This window comes from Notechis scutatus, chromosome 8 (assembly GCF_049901735.1).
Source record: "Notechis scutatus isolate UNSWTSFEM ecotype Mainland chromosome 8, rNotScu1.2, whole genome shotgun sequence".
NCBI classification, from domain to species: domain Eukaryota; kingdom Metazoa; phylum Chordata; class Lepidosauria; order Squamata; family Elapidae; genus Notechis; species Notechis scutatus.
In genome coordinates, this window is record NC_142016.1 from 21,644,032 (window position 1) to 21,664,297 (window position 20,266).

Consider the following 20,266-nt stretch of genomic DNA (forward strand, 5'->3'; position numbering starts at 1 on the left):
GTCTGCAAGGAATATAAATCCTTCCATTCCCCCACTTTCCTGTCAGAGTTTTTTCTTTTGAAGACATTTCGCCAGTCCAGTGTGCAAAATAGGAGAAAGAAAAGCAACTTTTTTTTTTTTAGAAAAGCAACAAAGTTTACGCATTGGAACAGCAGAAGCAAAAAACACCTCATCACCAGAATGTCCCAAATTTATTTCCTTGCCACTGATGAAACAGGGGAGGTTATTGATAGACCTTCAACACCAACCATAAACTAAGAATTGTCACCAGTTGTGGGCTGGTGGGACTGTGGGCTTTGTTGCAAAGATTCCTTTTACAACATTCGGCGCGAGTATTTTCTCTCTTCAGTCTAAGATATATATCTGTGTCTCTCCTGCACATGGATTCCGTGGCGCAGCCCTTCTGGATGGTCACGGCTGTGCTTCCGTTTTCTGGAAAACAATAACAAAAGTGTATGTAGTAGGGCTCACATTTACTTTTTTTTTAACGTAATTTTCTGATGGAACCACCCAGGAGAACCTAGATCAGGGTGTCCAACCTTGGCAACTTTAAGACTTGTGGACTTCAACTCCCAGAATTCCTCAGCCAGCTTTGCTGGCTGAGGAATTCTGGGAGTTGAAGTCCACAAGTCTTAAAGTTGCCAAGGTTGGACACCCCTGACCTAGATGGTCACTAAAATCCCAGGGTGGGCTTCAAATATTTTAGCGAAGGGTTCGCTGCCCGGTTGCTGCCCATTTCCAGCTTTCCTGAACTTCCGGGAGGCCCGTTTTTCGTCCTTCCGAGCCTCTGCATACGCCCTGCACTTAACTGTATCCAAAATGGGCCACGTGGAAACTCCTGGGAGGGGCGGGACAGGGTGGGCAGGGCCGGCCAGGAGTGGGTTTGGGGGGTTCTCCAAACTGCACAGAATCTTAGCTAGCGGGCTCTCCCGAACCCCTGCGAATCCCATCACCCCACCCCTGTAAAATCCCCAACAGAACCAATTTTTACATTGCATCAAAAGAAGAATTCTGTGTTTTCAAAGAAACCAGGTGTTACGAACTAAGCAAACTCATTCAATCAATAACCCTACTAGCTTTACTTCAGTAGCAGGCTCGTAATCCTGCACTTCTGATTGGCCCGCGGATAAGCGAATCGTGATTGGCCGCCTCTGGCTGATCTGCTTGGCTGACAGCGGGCCGTCTCTGATTGGACGCTTTTAGAGCGGTTAATTCAAGTTCATTGGTTGTTGTGACAGCAGCCAGCTCTATAAAAGAGCTGCTGCTGCCCAAGTGTGTTGTCCTGTTCTGAAGTCACTATTAAAGAGTTGAGTCACTATCCGATGCCTCGTCTCCGTTATTGCACCCACTCCTCCAGATCTAACATATAGGCTTCTGCAGGAGATGGATGCCAGAGGTGGAAAGCGTTTTAGCCTTAGCATTAGATCCTCCCATGCTGTGTTGTATACCAGGTAGCAAGGCATCTTCACTATTGACTCTGCCATTGCCGGTCCCAAATGTCAGCGTTCCAATGAAACTCCCCATTTTATTCAGCACTCAGAAACAAAGTTTATCCAAGTAAGAATTTATTGAAGAAGACATACTGGCACATCTGGGAAAACCCGAATCAAAAGCCCATCCCTTCCACCCACCAGTCCATCACATGGTCCAATCACCCGTTGTCCCAACTGGAGACATTCCTCCAACCACCCATCTCCAGGTGCAGGGTGACTTGTCCTTGACTTTATGAGAAGAATGTTGTTATGTCTAAACTTCCACCTCTCTATGAAATCCCCCCTCCCAAATTCCCAGGCACTAAGACAGGGCTCTTCAAACTTGACAGCTTTAAGACTTGTGGATTTCAACTCCCAGAATTCCTCCTCCAGTCATGTTAGCTCAGGAATTCTGGGAGCTGAAGTCCGCAAGTCTTAAACTTGCCAAGTTTGAAGAGCCTTGCACTAAGATGTGGCAGCTTGGAAGCTGCTGAATAAAATATGGCTTCCAAAGCTGACACCAAGCCCGGATGAGAAAGGAGGAGGGTTGAGCGTCAGGCTAGCAACTCTGTGGAAGTTATAATCGCTGCAGAAAGAGAGGAAGAAGAATCCCAAGAAAATTTAGTCAGCCACGTGAGGTGGGAAGAGAAGCATTAAATTGCAAAGCCATACAGTCATGTGACGGGGAGACTCTCCTGAGAGGTGAAACCTTTTGGTGACACCATTTTAACAGAAATGGTTGTGCCTGTTTGGTATCTGGAGATGGATGGATGGATGGATGGATGGATGGATGGACGGACGGACGGATGGAGAAATATATGGATGTATACCAGTAGATGGATGAAATGATATGATGGATGGGTGGGTGCGTGGATGGATGGATGGATGAAGTGATATGATGGAGAGATGGTATAATATGATGGATGGATGGATGGATGGATGGATGGAGGAATAGACAGAGAAATATATGGATGTATACCAGTAGATGGATGAAATGATATGATGGGTGGGTGGGTGGGTGGATGGATGGATGGATGGAGGAATAGACGGAGAAATATATGGATGTATACCAGTAGATGGATAAAATGGTATGATGGGTGGGTGGGTGCGTGGATGGATGGATGGATGGATGAAGTGATATGATGGAGAGATGGTATAATATGATGAATAGATGAAGTGATATGATGGAGAGATGGTATAATATGATAAATGGATGGATGGATGGATGGATGGAGGAATGGACAGAGAAATATATGGATGTATACCAGTAGGTGGATGAAATGATATGATGGATGGGTGGATGGATGGATGGATGGATGGATGGATGGATGAAGTGATATGATGGAGAGATGGTATAATATGATGAATGGATGGATGGATGGATGGAGGAATGGATGGAGAAATATATGGATGTATACCAGTAGATGGATGAAATATGATGGGTGGGTGGGTGGATGGATGGATAGATGAAGTGATATGATGGAGAGATGGTATAATATGATAAATGGATGGATGGATGGATGGATGGATGGATGGATGGATGGAGGAATGGACAGAGAAATATATGGATGTATACCAGTAGATGGATGAAATGATATGATGGATGGGTGGATGGATGGATGGATGGATAGATGAAGTGATATGATGGAGAGATGGTATAATATGATGAATGGATGGATGGATGGATGGAGGAATGGACGGAGAAATATATGGATGCATACCAGTAGATGGATGAAATATGATGGGTGGGTGGGTGGATGGATGAATAGATGGATGTATAGATGGATTGGAGTGATAATGATGGAAGGTTGGAGGGATAGATGGATGGATAGGATGATATGATAGATGGATGGAGTGGATGGAGAAATGGATGGAGGAATATATGCAGTGGTGGGATTCAAATAATTTAACAACCGGTTCTCCGCCCTAATTATTTCTTCCAACAACCAGATTGCCAAACTGCTCATGAAGTTAACAACCGGTTCTCCCAAAGTGGTGCGAACTGGCTGAATCCCACCACTGAATATATGGATGTATTGATGGATGGGGTGATATGATGGTAGGATGGATGGATGGATGGATGGATGGATGGATGGATGGATGGATGGATGGATGGATGGATGGATGGATGGATGGACAGATGAATGGGGTGCATGGAAGGAGTGTCTGACTGTCTGGCTGGGGTAGATAGGGGGAACATTGCAACTATGATAAATATATGCCAGTTACCAAGCAACCAAATTGTAATCATGTGATGGAGATCCTGCATAAGTGTGAGGACTGGACATAAATCACATTTTCAGTGCTGTTGTAATGTAAAACAATCCCTAAACAAACGGTCATAAGTTGAGGACTACCTGTATCGAGATGTTTTTTTTCCCCTCCTCTCTTTCTCTGTCTTTTGTATCAGCTCAGTTTGTAAGCCTTCTCTTTACCTGCTCTGATGATATGGACACATCGGTTCATGGCTCCGGTGCACCTCAAAACCTGCCGTTTCTGGACGGCGCACTCTTCATGGCCCGAATCACGACAAGTGTAGCACTGTAGCCCATTGGGCTGTCCTGGGAGGATATCTGCAGGCAGGGGAAAAAATAATAAAGGAGCTGATCAGGGTTTCTACCAATGACAAGTGGAAACTGGAATGCTGCAACCAATTTTGGCCACCATACTACAAAAAATATGTTGAGACTTTGGAAAAAGTTCTGAGAAGAGCAACTAAGATCATCAAAGGCCTAGAGACTAAAACATGTGAAGAACGGCTGCAAGAATTGGGTATGGACAGTCTAGAAAAAATAAGGACTAGGGAGCGACAGGATAGCAGTCTGCATTTGAGGGGCTGCCCCCAAAAAAAGGGGGTCAAGCTATTCTCCAAAGCACCAAAGAAGGCAGGACAAGAAGCAATGGATGGAAACCAATCAAGGAGAGAAGCAACCTGGAATTAAGGAGAAATTTCCTAATAGTGAGGACAACTAACCAGTAGAAAAGCTTTTCTCCATAGTTGTATGTCTTTCATTACTGGAGGTTTTTAAGAAAAGAGACTGGACAGCTTGTCTGGAATTGTATACGGCCATGATGGCAAGCCTATGTCACACGTGCCAGAAGTGGCATGCAGAGCCCCCTCTGTCGTGCATAGGCGCATGCCTCCTGCTCGCCTTTGGGTCTCTTCTGTGCATGTGCAGGGCACATGCAGGGAATGGAGCACATGCACAAGGGGGTGCATGCACAGGGGATTCACATGCATGCATGGGTGGCACACGCATTGCATTTTGGGGATGCGCGTATATAAACGCACTTTGGGCATTCGGTACCAAAAAGGTGAGGCCATCACTGGTGTAGGGTGTCCTGCTTGAGCATGGGGTTGGACTAGAAGATCTCTAAGGTCCCTTCCAGCTCTATTCTATATTCTATTCTAAATGTGTCACCCTCAGGATTTGCTTCCGTTCATAAACTCCGTTCAGAGTTTAGTTTTTAACTTCTGGAGGCAAGTCATTCCACTGATTAATTGTTCTAATTGTATTTGTTTCTATGGGCCAGGTCACATCCCTGAGGTCATGTGACTGTATTTGGGGTATCGACCACATTTTGGGTCAACCCACAGTGATTGACAATGTTTTTTTTTGTCCAGAATTGGCATTTCCTTAAACTCTGTGGACTTGAACGGTTTATCTGCCTCTATTTTTATTTCTTTTCCATTAAACAAAAATTATTTCACCAATCACACAGCATATACAGATATATAAAAGAGATATTTATTTCCCTCTTCCTTTACAAGGATTATGTCTTATTATAATCCTTTTTTTTATTCAAAACAAAGGCACATTTTTCCAAAAAGACATTATTTACAGAATCATTGGTGAGATTATGCAATCGTTACTCCATCTGACTTTAGTAACAATTCTGGGCAGAGTAGATTAAATCTGTGATTCTCAACCTGGGCAATTTGAAAATGTGTGGACTTCAACTCCCAGAATTCTCCAGCCAACATGGAATTCTGGGAGTTGAAGTCCATGGTTGAGACACACTGATTATTAATTCATTATATTTCCATACCTCTTTTTCTGCCATCTAATGGTGGACTGGATAGGAGGGGTAGCTATTTATATTTACATTTATTTAATGCCTCTGTATTTCTATATCACTCCAGTTCAAAAGATTCAGGGCGTTTGAAAATGTAACAGAAGGAGATGAAAAAAAGAAGGACAATGACTTTGTTGGACTTACCTGGAAAACTTCTATTATTGCAGTTGGATTGGTCACAGACTTTTTGGTCAAAGAAAGCAAAGTCTCTTCCAATCTGGTAAAGCACCTGCAGATCTTCAAAAGAGCTATTATTTCCACATCCCTTTATGATGGGTTCTAGCTTTTCTCCTGAAGAGGAAAAATCATTCAATGACTCTTATGCGCCAGGATCACAGTTGATCATAGTCTATTCAAAGTGCTTTCGCAGTACTTGTAGAAGATAGAATAATAGGGTTGGAAGGGATCTTAATACAGGTCTTCTAGTCCAGTGGTCGCCAACCAGTGGGCCGGAGATCACTGGTGGCCCTCGAGAAAATTTTGGTGGTCCGCAGAGAAATGTCACTCCCAAAGCAATTAATCCAGGCTGCGCGGGGACACAAGACTGCGCCGCCCACATGGCCCATGGAACACGAGGGTTGCGTCGCTTGCATTGCAAACAACACGAGGTAGTGGGGGGAGGGGGGAGAAGGGCAGAAGGTTGGGAACTTGCCCCACTCGCCCCACGTACCTCGCCTGTCCACCGGGCTGCTTCTTTCCGCTTCTTCCTTCTTCTGCTTTTGGCTGCACACAAGGAAAGCAGCAGAAGTCTTTCTTTCTCTCCCCCAAACTCCACCAGAAATGAGCCTTTGGGACCCTGCAAGGCCTCCTGCTCCAAGAGGCTGCGCCAGCGTGACAAGTTTCACAAACACTCATTTCTGGCAGAGTTTGGGGGAGAGAAAGAAAGACTTCTGCTGCTTCTGCTGCTTTCCTTGCGTGAAGCCAAAAGTCTCTCTCTCCCCCTGAGAACGGACCTAGAGACGGTATCCTGCGATCCCAAATAAAGAACGATTGATCGTTAGGAAAACGGGGTGGGGAATTTTCCTGCAGACTTTTTGGGGATTTTCCCAGGGTCTCTGGTCTGCGGGATTTAAAATTATGAGTTAGATGGTCCGTGAAGTCCAAAAGGTTGGTGACCCCGGTTCTAGTTCAACCCTCTGCTCAGAAAGGAGACCCTATAATATCATTCTGGATGAAGAGTTGTCCAGTATCTTCTTCAAACCTCCAGTGACGGAGCACTTACAACTTCTGGAGATAATCCATTCCACTGATTAATTTTTCTCACTGTCAGGAAATTTCTCCTTATTTCTAGGTTGGATCTCCCTTTGACAAGTTTCCACCCATTGCTTCTTCTCCTACCCTCTAATGCTTTGAAGAATACGCCAACCCCCTCTTCCCCGTGACATACCTTCAAGTACCGCAAGACTATTATTATGTCGTCCCGTAGTCCTTCTTTTCATTAGACTGCTCATACCTAATTCCCTCAATCATTCCTCTTACGGTGTGACAGAATGGGATGGAATGTAGTCTGGATTCCCAGGAGGGAGGGGCTGCATTCCAGAGGAGCAAGAGAAAACAGTTGGTATGAGAAAAAGCGGGTGAAGACGGCACCTCCCTAATAGTTCCTAGAGTTCTATGATGCAAGAAGTCCGCTTTAATTTGGGAAGATTTCCATAACCATTCTACTAAAAATAATTCCATCTATCCTTCTATTTTTTATATTTAACTGGACAACCTGTGATTTTACTTCACACACACACACACACACACACAAAACACTCAACACACAGGTTCAGAAGTAAATTCACAGGTTGGCCAGTTAAATAAAATAAAACTTTGAGTTCTTGTACTTTTAATTAAAAGCTTCCTGCTGCATTTGTGCTACTTTTTTTTTTCAGTGTGGCTAAGGGATTGAACCAGTGGTGGGATATAAATTTTTCTGCTACCGTTTCTGTGGGCGTGGCTTGGTGGGCGTGACAGGGGAAGGATACTGCAAAATCCCCATTCCCTCCCCATCCCACTAACCTGCTTTCCAGCTCCGTTCTCCTGTGCAGGGCAACCAAAGAAGACCCAGCCGATCAGCTGGGACTCAATGGGAGGCAGAGAATAGATGGGGGCAGGGGCAGTCAGAGGTGGGACTTGCCGGTTCTCCAAACTATTCAAAATTTCTGCTACCGGTTCTCTAGCACTGGTCAGAACCATCTGAATATCACCTCTGGGTTGAGCTGCTTATGAGCTACATTTATGTAACGAATTGTGGAACCTTAAGGCAAACTCAAGGCCCGCGTACCAGATCCAGTCCATGGGATGCTTAGATCTGGCCGACAGGGCCACCCTGGAAACAGCAAAGGACCAGCTGGGGTGCCTCTGCCAGCGAAAACAGAGGTCAGGAGGGCCGCGTTTCATTTTCACTGGCAGAGGGTTGCAGAGAAGGACCAGGGGGAGACAGGATAGCAGTCTTCCAATATTTGAGGGGCTGCTACAGGGAGGAAGGGGCCAAGCTATTTTCTAAAGCACCCGAAGGCCAGACAAGGAATAATGGATGGAAACTGAACAAGGAGAGATTTAACCTGGAAACAAGGAGAAACTTTCTGACAGTGAGAACAATCAACCCATGGAAGAGAAGTTGCCCTCGGAAGTTGTGGGAGCACCATCAGTTGAGACTTTCAAGAAGAGACTGGACTGCCATTTGTCAGAAATGGTGTAGGGTCTCTCACAGAAATGGTGTAGGGCAGGGGTGTCCAACCTTGGCAACTTTAAGACTTGTGGACTTCAACTCCCAGAATTCCTCAGCCAGCTTTGCTGGCTGAGGAATTCTGGGAGTTGAAGTCCACAAGTCTTAAAGTTGCCAAGGTTGGACACCCCTGGTGTAGGGTCTCTCGCTTGGGTGGGGGGTTGGACTAGATGACCTACAAGGTCCCTTCCAACACTGATTATCTGTTATCAGGCAGCCATTGCAGCCAAAAACGGAGCTCGCAAAGGCCGCGGCAGCCCTCCCAAACTCCGTTTTCACTGGCAGAGAATTGCAGGTGGCTGCCGCAGCCAGAAACAGAGCTTGGGAGCCTGTTTTTGTTGGCAGAGCGCTTAGGCCGCTACAAGTGCCCCCGACAGGAGTGACGTCAAGTTGACCACACCCACCCTGGCCACGCCCCCACATCATTCCCCCTCCCCCCCAAGGTCAAACACAACCCTGATGTGGCCCTCAATGAAATCGAGTTTGACACCCCTGCCTTAAGGGGAGAGGTTTCTTTTAATTCTCCCATTTTCTTTCCTCAGTAAGAAAGTAGTTATTTTTCACGACGACAGAAAATTCCAAGCGACAAAACAGAAACCACGAATAAACCACCCACCGGAAGAGAGAAGGTGGTGTGTTTTGTCACACAGCCCTGCCAAGTTATCTCACATCGACACCCGCTTGTACCTGGAAGGAAACGCTGGGAAATTTGCACGCACCGATCTGCACTCCCGTAGCATTGCCGCAAAGGGGCCGTCAGGCTGCATTCAGTTGTGTCCCCAATGCAGCTTTGGCACACCAGCCCGTTTTGCAATCCATCTCGTTTGACTGTTTGAAATGACAGGCAAGGAGAGAACTCACTCAATTCCCTCGTCCGATTCCATCACTGGGAGCAATCCAGACACACACACACACACACACACCCAAAAAAATACGGACGAAGGTAATAGAACCTACCCAAAAATGAACATGTAAATATTTAAAATTTTCCTGACCCTTTTCATGATGCAGAAAAAAGTAATAGAAAGTGATAGAAACCCCACAAATTAATTTCACATGGTGTACAGGTAAATCCTCGACTTATGGCCACAATTGAGCTCAACATTTCTGTTGTTAAGCAAGGCATTTGTTACGTTAATTTTGCCCCATTTTATGACCTTTTTTGCCTCAGCCATTAAGCGAATCACTATAGTTGTTAAGTGAGTAACCAGGTTGTTAAGTGGGTCTGGCTTCCCCATTGACTTTGCTGGTCAGAAGGTCATAAAAGAGGATCACATGACCTTCCAGAGACAAAGCGACCGTCGTAAATATGAACCGGTTGCCAAGTATCTGAATTTTGATCACATGATCATGAGGATGCTGCAAAGGTCGTAAGTGTGAAAAACGGTCCTGTCGCTTCTTGCAGTTTGCTTTGCAACTTTGAACGGTCACTAAACGAATTGTTGTTAAGTCGAGGACTACCTGTAGTAAAAAAAAAAAAATCTCACGATGGTGGCCATGGTTGTGTGGTCAAATCTTGCTCGTTTTACACTTTTGTGCATACCTTCAAACGGATATCAAATAACACCTATAGCACAGTGGTGGGATTCAAAAAAAAATTATTACCGGTTCTGTGGGTGTGACTTGGTGGGCATGGCAGGGGAGGAACACTGCAAAATCCCCATTCCCCCCCACACCCTACAAACCTGCTTTCCAGCTCCGTTCTCCTGTGCAGGGCAACCAAAGGAGACCCAGCCGATCAGCTGGGACTCAATGGGAGGCAGAGAATAGATGGGGCAGGGCCAGTCAGAGGTGGGATTTGCCGGTTCTCCAAACTACTCAAAATTTCCACTACTGGTTCTCCATAACTGGTAAGAACTGACTGAATACCACCTCTGGTGTGTTACTTGGAACCCTGGCACATATCCTGTTGTAGGTCACGTGGCCCCCAAATCATTGTGCTACCAAGTCACAAACCCACCACCCGCCGAGACTTCCTCAGGATGTCAGGGTTACAGACCCAACGCAATCAAAACTCTGAGGCCTGACGTTTCCTCAAAGTAAGAATTTATGAACCCTGACTCTGAAGGACCTGAGGTTTTCCCCACCCAAATCAAAACCCAAAGTTCTTTCCCCACACACACACAGATCGCACGTCCATCACATGGTCCAATCAGGTCACAGTCCCCAATTTGGCTGGCTTTAGTCCACGCCTTCCAACCACCTGGTTCCCATGGGAAAGAATTGTTTGGCTACACATTTCCCCCCCCCCAGCTATCTCTATCTCCCCCTCACGTTCCCAAAGTGCCAACTGGCCTCACTGTGTCAGCCCTGAAGATGTTCCTAAAATGGCTTCAGGGCTGACTCAGGAAGTGTTGCATTCTGGGTTTCAGACACGCTTCTGTGGCTCTCCTTGTTTTTACGTACCAGACAAATGGATGGGTTGGCAAAGATTTGAAGAACAACACCACATTGTTCTGAACAAGGAACCCACCATGCCCATGGGGTACCTTCGGCAATTATTTGAGGATCCACAGCCTTGCTTTGCGGTATCTGCGCTCACTACGAGGAAAATAATAAAATGAACGAGGTTACTTACCGTCAGGTGGAAATATTGCCTGAAGAGTCTATTTGGTGTTGCGCAATTATCTTGCACACTTGGTTGCAATCTATGACGTGATTTACTGGGTCGTATAGGTGGGCCTCGACTTATGACCCCAGAATTGACCCCAAAGTTTCCACTGTTAAGCAAGACAGTTGTAAAGGGACGTTTGCCCCATTTTATGACCTTTCTTGCCACAGTTGTTAAGTGAATCACTGCAGCTGTTAAGTTAATCAGAGGGCTGGTAAGTGAATTTGCTTCTTAGAAGGTCGCAAAAGGGGAATCAGATGATCCCAGGACACATCAACCATCATAAATACATGCCAGTTGCCAAAGATCTAAATTTTGATGATGTGACCATGGGGAGACTTCACTGGTCATATGTGAGAGAAACAGTCCTAAGCAGGGGTGGGCTGCTACTGGTTCGCCCTGGTTTGGATGAACCGGCAGCTAATTTATCATTTTTAATTACCGGTTCAGCGAACTGGTAAATCCCACCCCCGGCTGGGCCCACCCATCCTGCCCTTCCCTTCCCCAGGATTCTCCATGCAGCCCATTTTGAATGCCAGGTAAGTACACGGCCAGCATGGAGGCTTGGGGAGGGTGAAAAACGGGCCTCCAGGAAGTTCTGGAAGGCTGGAAACAGGCCTCCGGAGCCCAGGGAGGCCATTTTCGCCCTACCAGAGGTTCAAGGAAAGCCTCCGGAGCCCAGAAAGGGCAAAAACGCCTCCTCCTGGCCTCCCTGCACCCAGCAACCGGGCAGAGAACCGGTTGATGAAATTTTTGAAGCCCACCCCTGGTCATAATCACTTTTTTCAGCACTCATTGTAACTTTGGACAGTCACTAAACGAATGTTGTAAATCAAGGACTCTTTGTAACAGTATATGGGGATGTCTTCAAGAGACAGAAGGAAGAGCCACAGACTAGATAAGGGTCAGCTCAAAAGTGCAGCCAAATATCCATAAACGTATTTTTGAGCTCTGTATAATCTTCAACGAAGAGCTGGTTTTGGTGTTGTGCTTAAGGTACCCGGTGAGAAACCAGATGATGAGTTACTTACTAAGGTGTGGCCTTAGTAAGATCACACCTGGAAGACTGCACCCAGTTTTGGCCACCTTGTTACATGTTGAGACTTTGGGGGGGGGAGTGCAGAGAAGAGCAACTAAGATGATTAAGAGCCTGAAAAACGGTTGCAAGAATTGGGTATGGCCAGTCTAGATAAAAGAAGGACTAGGGGTGACATGATAGCAGTATTCCAATATTTGAGGGGCTGCCACAAGGAAGAAGGGGTCAACTTATTTTCCAAAGCACCAGAGGGCAGGACAAGAAACCATGGATGGAAACCAATCAAGAAGAGAAGCAACCTTTGGAATTAAGGAGAAACTTCCTAACAGAACAATTACCCAGTGGAACAACTTGCCTTCAGAAGTTGTGGGTGCTTCATCACTGGAGGTTTTTAAGAAAAAAACTGGACAGCCACCTATCTGAAAAAGTATAGGGTCTCCAGCTAGAATAGTATTTGCTCAGAATTGGAAAAGTGAAAAAAATCCAACAGAGGAAAAAGGTGATTGAGAAAATATTAGAATGTGCAGAGATTAATAGGTAATTCATTGGCAATTAAAGAAAAAGAAGAAACTGAATACTATATGGTATGGGGTCTGTTTTATCAATGGTTGGAAAATAAAGTAATAAGCTAAAAGTGAGAAGATGAAGAAGTTTAAGATTGTTATAAAGATAAAATATGTAAGTGATAATGGCATATAAAGAAAAAGGGATTACTGTTATTTTGGTAAGGAAAGTATGTTAATTATAATTAAAGATATATGTACCCAGTCGCCACACTGTTTAAATGAAAGATGGATTTGTTGTAAATATTAAAAAAAAAACTTTTTTAAAAAAAGAAATGGTACATACAGTGTCCTGTTTGAGCAGGAGGTTGGACTTCCTCCAAGATCCCTTCCAGCTGTTTTGATGGATTGAGTTCTACTCTGTCATGAAGCCAGCTGGATGACCCTAAACTAGTCTTTTTCTCTCAGCCCTAGGAGGAAGATCTGAAATCTCCTCAGGCAGACCCCAGGAGTCACAAAACCGACTTTAGAGTCCCACACACACAGACACAACCCTTTGAAGAACAAGACTTACATCCATGGTACTTCTTGATCACTGTGAAACAGGCATCTTGGTTGGTTCTGCAAACTTCCACTGGAGCCTGGGAGCAGTTCCCTTCGTTAATTAAGCACTTATGGCACTCCAAGCTATTAGCTGAAGAAAAAGAATCGACATTCCACCAAACAAGGGAATTTCACTATCTTTCCAAAGGACTGGACTTGCAAGAATTCCTGGCTCAGTTCTTCATGATCTGCCCCGGGTAATACCGAGTCTTTCCAAACTCAGAATTTTAGGAATGACAGTTCCCCATACTTTCCTACCACACCAATTTGGAAGACTGCAACAGCCATCTTAAAGCAGTGATAAAATTCAGAGGACGTGTTTCAAAACTGTGCATCTAGCCTCTCAGAGTCGTTGGTTAAGAGGTGGGCGGCAAATCAATTTTATAAATAGATAAATACAAATAAATAAGCTGTCGTGCAGGCTTTCTCATGAGATCTGTTGTATCCAGAAATATCTACGAAACATTTTAGGACAGTGTTTCTCAAATCGTGTGGACTTTGACTCCCAGAATTCCCCAGCCAGCACAAAGAATTCTGGGAGTTAAAGTCCATACTTCTTAAATTTGCCAAGATTGAGAAACACTGTTTTAGGACATTATTTTCTCATCCTCTGAGGAAAAAGTGGTTTGGTTCACACAATAATTTCCTTGGGGAAGTGAGCTAAGCCAACTGATAGAAATACCTCCTAGGCTTGTGGTTTACTGAAATGACAAGAAGCATAGCTATTGCTGGAAGACCATTCATTATCTGGCCATTAATTAATTCATTTTCCCCAAGCTGATTTGTGTTTCTTTTTTAATACTCTTCAATGGTTCCCTGATTGCATTAATAGATCTAATGTCTTAGATCTGCTCTATGCTTTGTCCTCTGAATGAAATTTTCGTTTTAAAATATTTTCAATTTGTTAATTGCCTAGTTTTCCCCCCCTTGTTCTCAATTCTACCCTATTGTAACATGATTTTTTGCTTTTCAGCACAAATAAAGTTCAGCTAACCATTGAAATAATCATTTTTTCCAGTTTGTGCATTACAATAATCCATAAACCAGCAGAGTGTTTACTTGACTAATATGAATTATGTTTCCTGTGTTCTTATATTGAACTTGATACAGAAAATGCTGCTTTGTATATATGGGGCATCTCACTGAATGTTTAAGGCAGGGGTCTTCAAACTTTACAACTTTAAGACAGGTGGACTTCAACTCCCAGAATTCCTCCTCCCGTCATGTTAGGTCAAGAATTCTGGGATTTGAAGTCCACAAGTCTTAAACTTGCCAAGTTTGAAGACCCTTGATTTAAGGTCTGGTTGGTTGCAGAAACCTTCCTAATGGAATATCTATGGAGATTCTCAGTCATGGTTGTTCCAACGATGCTTTTTTTCAACTGGATTTTGCTTTTCCTTGAAGACATTTTGCTTCTCATCTAAGAAGCTTCTTCGGTTTTGTCGGAAGTCAGAACTGAAAAAGTTTCTTTAATTGTAAGTGATGACTATGAAGTGGATCCACAAAACAATTTGTAAACCAACCGACACACTTTATGTACAGATGTGGAAGATGGCTTGATGTTTTTATGTTGTGCTTGTCTATGTTTCTCTAAAAATAGTAATAAAACTTTTTCAAAAAAAATAGAACTGAAAAAGCTTCTTGGATGAGAAGCAAAACATCTTCAAGGAAAACCAAAGTCCAAGTTGCTTTTTGAAAAAATCACCTTTGGGACTTCCTGATGGAAGGAGGCACCTGGAAATTTCTTCCATACCATGACGCCCCCAGAATGCAATCTCAACATGAAGACTTCATCTTCACCTTTATTTTATAAACCATTCAGATAACTAGTTAAAAATAAACTCAAGAAGAGAGAGAGAGAGCAATAATTTGCACTTACCCATCCCAAGACAAAAAATGAAGATTGTAATAGACCCTTTATCCATCACAGTCACACTGTCAAAGAAGAGGGAAACGTAGCAAATTATAATGTGCTTCAGAGACAAGGAATTGGTCCATAATCGATTTCCAGAATGAGTATCTACTGGATGGGGCCATATTCTGCCCCAGGATCTTGACAGTAAGAGCTATATCAAGAGTTTCCAAACTTTAAGACTTGGGGACTTCAACACCCAGAGTTCCCCAGCCAGCTGGCTGTGGAATTCTGGGAGTTGAAGTCCGCAAGTCTTAAAGTTGCTAGGTTTGGAGACTCCTGATCTATAGCAAATTAATTGTCCATGAAGAGTGAGGAGGAAGACGTTAAGAGTTTCAAAACTGACCTCATTAATTTTCTGCTGGAGACAAACCACCCTTAGCCTCCTTCATCTCCATCTATCCACCATTCCTTATTAAAAAAAACCAGGATCAAGTACATCCAAACAACCTCTAAGAAAAGACATTCAAAGGCTTAAAACCAGAAAGCATTTCAGGTTGCTTGAAAGAAGAAACTACAGAAAGTGATTTGGAAATCCACCTGTTTGGATTATCTTACCGGCAGCTGATGATCTTGATGAGGCAGAAAGATCTCCTGGAATGCATCCCTACTGAAATACGGCCAAGCCAAGGAGGACGGTTGGATTGTCCCTCCTTCGAAGGGATAGGCAGAGGGGTGGGGTTTCCAGCTTCCCCAGTGTTCAGTGAATAATCCAAATTCAATGCCACAATAATTTGTTCCTATTTTTTAAAATACCCTTTCAAAAGAGCCCTCTCGATTTAGGTGAAACTCCACTCATAGTTCAATCCCGCCTCTTCCATTTTCTGCCTTCCCTTGACCAAGGAGTATACATTTTACTAGCCCGATACCTGTGCTTCACTACGAAACTATGTGGTCATGCTTAGTTTTTGGGGAGGAGAATAAATTCTGCCTCTGTCTACCAGCATCCATCGGTATTCATCTAACTAGCATCCTGTCAGTGTGTGAGAGAGTTGAGGGCTGTTTGGAAACTGAAACGGTATTTGCTGTGTGAGCAAGGAGACAGCAAGGAGCCCAGGCGTGGCTTAGCTCAACTGTTCTGTACTAAAGCAGGTTGCTGCTGTGAAAGTAAAACTGAAGCTGAAACTCCTCTCCTCTGCTTGTGCTGTGCATTTGGAACAGATATTTTTTCGGGTGGGGAAGGGGAGTAGACCTCCTTAGCATCAGAATGTGTGAATAATAATATACAGAATACTGGTGCTCTGATGGTCATTTCAAAAAATCCTTTCTCAGTAAGCACCTAGATACCGAGAGGAACATACTGCCAAATTTCAAGTTTGTAGGTTTTATTTATTTATATTATTTATATTTATATTTATATTTATATTTATATTTATATTTATATTTATATTTATAAATATATATATATATATTTGTTTTCTTTTCGCGGGTACTTACATGTATGGCATTCAGCTTTGTTCGGGTATTTTCCCACGTCATAGTAGTTGTGCTTTTAAAGTTGTAGCGACATTTCGGCAGAATCTCATCTGCCATCATCAGGCTTCTGGATTGTGTTCGTCTGTGAGTCAGGACCCCACAGTTGTTTCAGTTTTAAATTTGGGGCAGCCTATTGCTGTGCCAGAATGGGGTTTTTTTTGTATGTATGTATGTATATATATATATATATATTATAGCACTAGCACTTGGGACTTATATATAACCTCCCCTCAAGTGCTTTACAGCACTCTCTTACAATTTCAGCCTATGGCCCCCAACAACCAATCAGCGTAGCATCCTAGCCAACGAAAGCCCTTCAAAACATCCTAAGCAAACCAAAAGACCCAACAACCCCAGAAGAAGAAGAAAAAAAAATCAGGAGTCATCTACAACATACAATTTCAGGACTGCAACAACCACAACATAGGACAAGCAGGCAGAAGACCAGCAAAACGCATCCATGAACACCAACTGGCCATCAGAGGACATGGTGAAAAATCTTTAATTCCATAACATAGAGACAGAGTTAACCCTCGTTTCAATTGGAAAAATGTGGCAATCCTAAACTAGGCCAAGTCCAGAAATGCTAGGGGATTTGTAGAAACCTGGCACTCTTGACAAATCAGCCATCAATAGACACATAAATATAAATAACGTTTACATACAGTGCAAAAGAGACTATCAATGAGCCCAAAAGAGAACAAAAAGACTCCAGCATCTCTCCACCAGCAATCAGTGTAAATTAACTCCAAGGTTAAGATCAGATCAACAATCTAATAAATAATATCCCAATTAAGAAAGTGCTAGCAAGCCAACAGTAAACAGCCTCACCCAAAGAACCTCTTAAGACCAAGCCCACCAACACAGACAGGTAAGCCACCAGAATATAAACTGACAGCAAACCCCACTCCTTAACTAGCACTGATAATGTTACCTAGCTAGGGTAATGAAACATCTGCAAGAAAGCAAGCAAGCTCAGAGCGCACCAATGACTCGCCTCACCCCTACAGTCGGTATCCTCATTTTACCAACCTCAGGAGGATGGAAAGCTGAGTCAACCTTCATGTTCAGTTAGACCACAGGACACCGTATTTTCAGACACCCAGGCAGTTAAATTGCAACACCCTCAACCGTTTGGCCAACAAGCAAGCAATAAATCTTGTAAAAGCCCATCAATCTTGGCCTCTTCAACTTCTCTACTGAGGTTCAAATCTTCTCCAGAATAACTCCTAGAAGTCTTTAATTTCAATTTGACAGCACGTTCTCTCGCAACCTAACTTTTAACTAGTTGTTTGAAATTTTAACGCAAGGAGGTTGAGGTTCAGACAACGTATCTCAACTGGGTTAAAACGGTGGATGGTGAGTCATTTGTGATTCAGCTTGGCCCAAGAAGCTACGTGCTGTCTTAAGCACCAGTCTGGTGTCATTTAGTGAAGCAGAGTGACTTAGAATCTAGTGAGTAAGAAACATACAGTTCAAATAGTTGTAAATAAATAAACCAGGTATTACAAACATGGTTTTTACATTTAGGACAGCCGTATTGCCGGTATGTGTTTTTGCCCTTGACCACAAGGGGGCGCTATAGCGGGTCGCCTTATTAGGTGAAAACAAGTACACTTTCTTCTCTGGAGCATAAGGTTAAATAGGTTGTGTGAATCCAGCCAGAGGGTCTACCTGGGAGTCTTCTCCAATCCCACCAGATCCCAAGATCTTTATGGTTGGTCAGAATTCCATCTCGAAATGTGAAGTGATGGAAGTTGGGTCCATAACACCACCCAATTGAAGAATCTTATGTATTAGGATGTCATTACAAGTCTCGGGTTCCAGTCCAAGCAACTTCCACAAATTAAGATCACAATGAACTCTCTGAACTATTGCCTGCTTTGAGTCATGCTATGGTTGGAAAGTAAGCGTCTCTCTCCTGCACGAAGAACAAGTTGTTGTAATCCTGACAGCTCTGGATCAGAGCCTTGGGCCGCTAGTAATTTACCAAATCCATGGCAGTTAGCAACCCTCTGAATGTATACATCACACTATTGCGCTAAACTACCATGTGACATGTTTAGTTTGGGGGCCTTGAATGAACACAACTCCTGTGGCCTGTAAACCATGGATGGTGGCATAACCCGAGGAAATCGGAACCCTGTTGTCATGCAATGGTTCAGTGTGATGCATATCCCAGGCCAGGGGCGGGCTTCAAAAATTTTAGCAACCGGTTCTCTGCCCAGTTGCTGGGTGGGTAGTGCCATGGTGGGCAGGACCTAATCGGCATCCTGCACCACGAGGGGGAGGCATCTTCACCCTCCCCGGACTCCAGAGGCTTTCCTTGAGCCTTCGGAAGGGTGAAAACGGCCTTACCGGGGTCTGGAGGTTCTCTGGAAGCTGGAAATAAGCCCATTTCTGGCCTTCTGGAGCCTCCGGGAGGCCCGTTTTTCACCGTCCCAAGCCTCCACTTGGGCCCTGCACTTACCTGGCATGCAAAATGGGCCACATGGAGACTCCTGGGAGGGGAGGGGCAGTTAGGACCAGCCAGGGGTGGGATTTACAAGTTCGATGAATCAGCCATAAAATTAGCTACTGGTTCGCCTGAACTGGGGCGAACCGGTAGTAGCCCACCCCTGTCCCAGGCCCAGGAAATATTTTTGACTCATAAATTGTGCAAGGCCTAGGAAGGTTTCCATTTTGGCTCTAAAATCTGTGCTCTTATATAATGTAGAGATCAGGTACTCCTCCCTTCTGACATCCCTGTTCTATTTTTGTCTCAGTTTAATAATTTGACAATCTGCTTTTCTCCTCCGAGGCTTAAGGTGAGTTGGCAACACTGTGCAGTTACAAACATTGCCTGGGTGCTTCCAAGAAGCATATTCTACCTCAGGGGTGTCCAACCTTGGCAACTTTAAGCCTGGAGGACTTCAACTCCCAGAATTCCCCAGCCAGCTTTGCTGGCTGGGGAATTCTGGGAGTTGAAGTCCTCCAGGCTTAAAGTTGCCAAGGTTGGACACCCCTGTTCTACCTGATCAGAAATCAAACCAACCCCAACTCTTGGCAGCCGCTCTTCAAAATAACGCCATTCTTCTGGGACTGCGATTTGCTTTAGAAAGATGTTTTTTTTATTATTTTTCTTTGGCTTAGGAGCAGATATAAATCTGATTTAAGACGGGCAAGAGTAACTGCTCAGTTGAGCTTTAACCAACAGCCTATTTATGGGGTCCCCTAACTTAATTCCTCCAAGGTTGCATTGCCAAAATCCCGCCTTCAAGCTGCAGCAGTGTAATTTTTCATACTTCTCCTAACCCTCACCCTACAAGGAAGCAGTAAAATGAGTGCATTCAGTCCCTGATAGGTTTACCACCTAGGACAGGGCTCTCCAACTTTGGCAGCTTTAAGACCTGTGGACTTCAACTCCCAGAATTTTGGAAGTTGAAATCCACAAGTCTTAAAAGTTGCCAAGGTTGGAGACCCCTGATCTAGGAGGCATGACTAAACGGCTCCAATGATGTCCACACGGGATGGCGCTTCAAAGAATTGAGACATAATTTGATTTCTCTAAGATTTTTTTATTAATGGCGTTTGGGGAATATTTCTACAGCATGGGAAGAAACAGAGAGGGGAAAAGTCTTGTTTGATCCTTTGCACAGCATGCAATTTTATATACATTTGATGCACATACACACACCTCCACTGACACACACCAGTTGCAATTCAATGTGTCTTCTAGATCAGGGGTCCCCAACCGCCGGTCCGCGGACCGGTACCGGGCCGCGGAACAAGCCTTACCGGGCCGCTGGTTGCTGGGCGCCGCCATCTTTTTGGTAAAAGTGCTTCTGGTGAGCTTTTCCAGGTAGAAAGCTCACCGAAGCGCT

At 44.3% G+C, this 20,266-nt stretch overlaps 1 protein-coding gene across 1 annotated transcript; it reads right to left on the reverse strand.

Annotated features, from left to right (window-relative positions):
* Window positions 1-174: 174 nt before the first annotated feature.
* LOC113421189 (urokinase plasminogen activator surface receptor-like) lies at window positions 175-17,907 on the reverse strand. Its single transcript, XM_087971088.1, has 8 exons — window positions 17,436-17,907; window positions 14,895-14,950; window positions 12,987-13,106; window positions 10,669-10,803; window positions 8,950-9,090; window positions 5,694-5,840; window positions 3,908-4,045; window positions 175-432 (listed from the first exon to the last, which is right to left on the reverse strand). Exons 2-8 carry the CDS (start codon window positions 14,938-14,940, stop codon window positions 224-226), a joined length of 936 nt encoding a protein of 311 aa, XP_087827214.1. The 5' UTR covers window positions 14,941-14,950; window positions 17,436-17,907; the 3' UTR covers window positions 175-223.
* Between the last annotated feature and the right edge of the window lie 2,359 nt (window positions 17,908-20,266).

Excerpts from the sequence above, each read along its gene's own strand:
- LOC113421189 (XM_087971088.1), bottom strand. The coding sequence starts at position 14,940 with ATGGATAAAGGGTCTATTACAATCTTCATTTTTTGTCTTGGGATGG. Across the intron at positions 13,107-14,894 it reads CATTTTTTGTCTTGGGATGG|CTAATAGCTTGGAGTGCCAT; the intron begins GTAAGTGCAAAT and ends CTTTTTCTTCAG. Across the intron at positions 4,046-5,693 it reads CAATAATAGAAGTTTTCCAG|ATATCCTCCCAGGACAGCCC; the intron begins GTAAGTCCAACA and ends CCCTGCCTGCAG.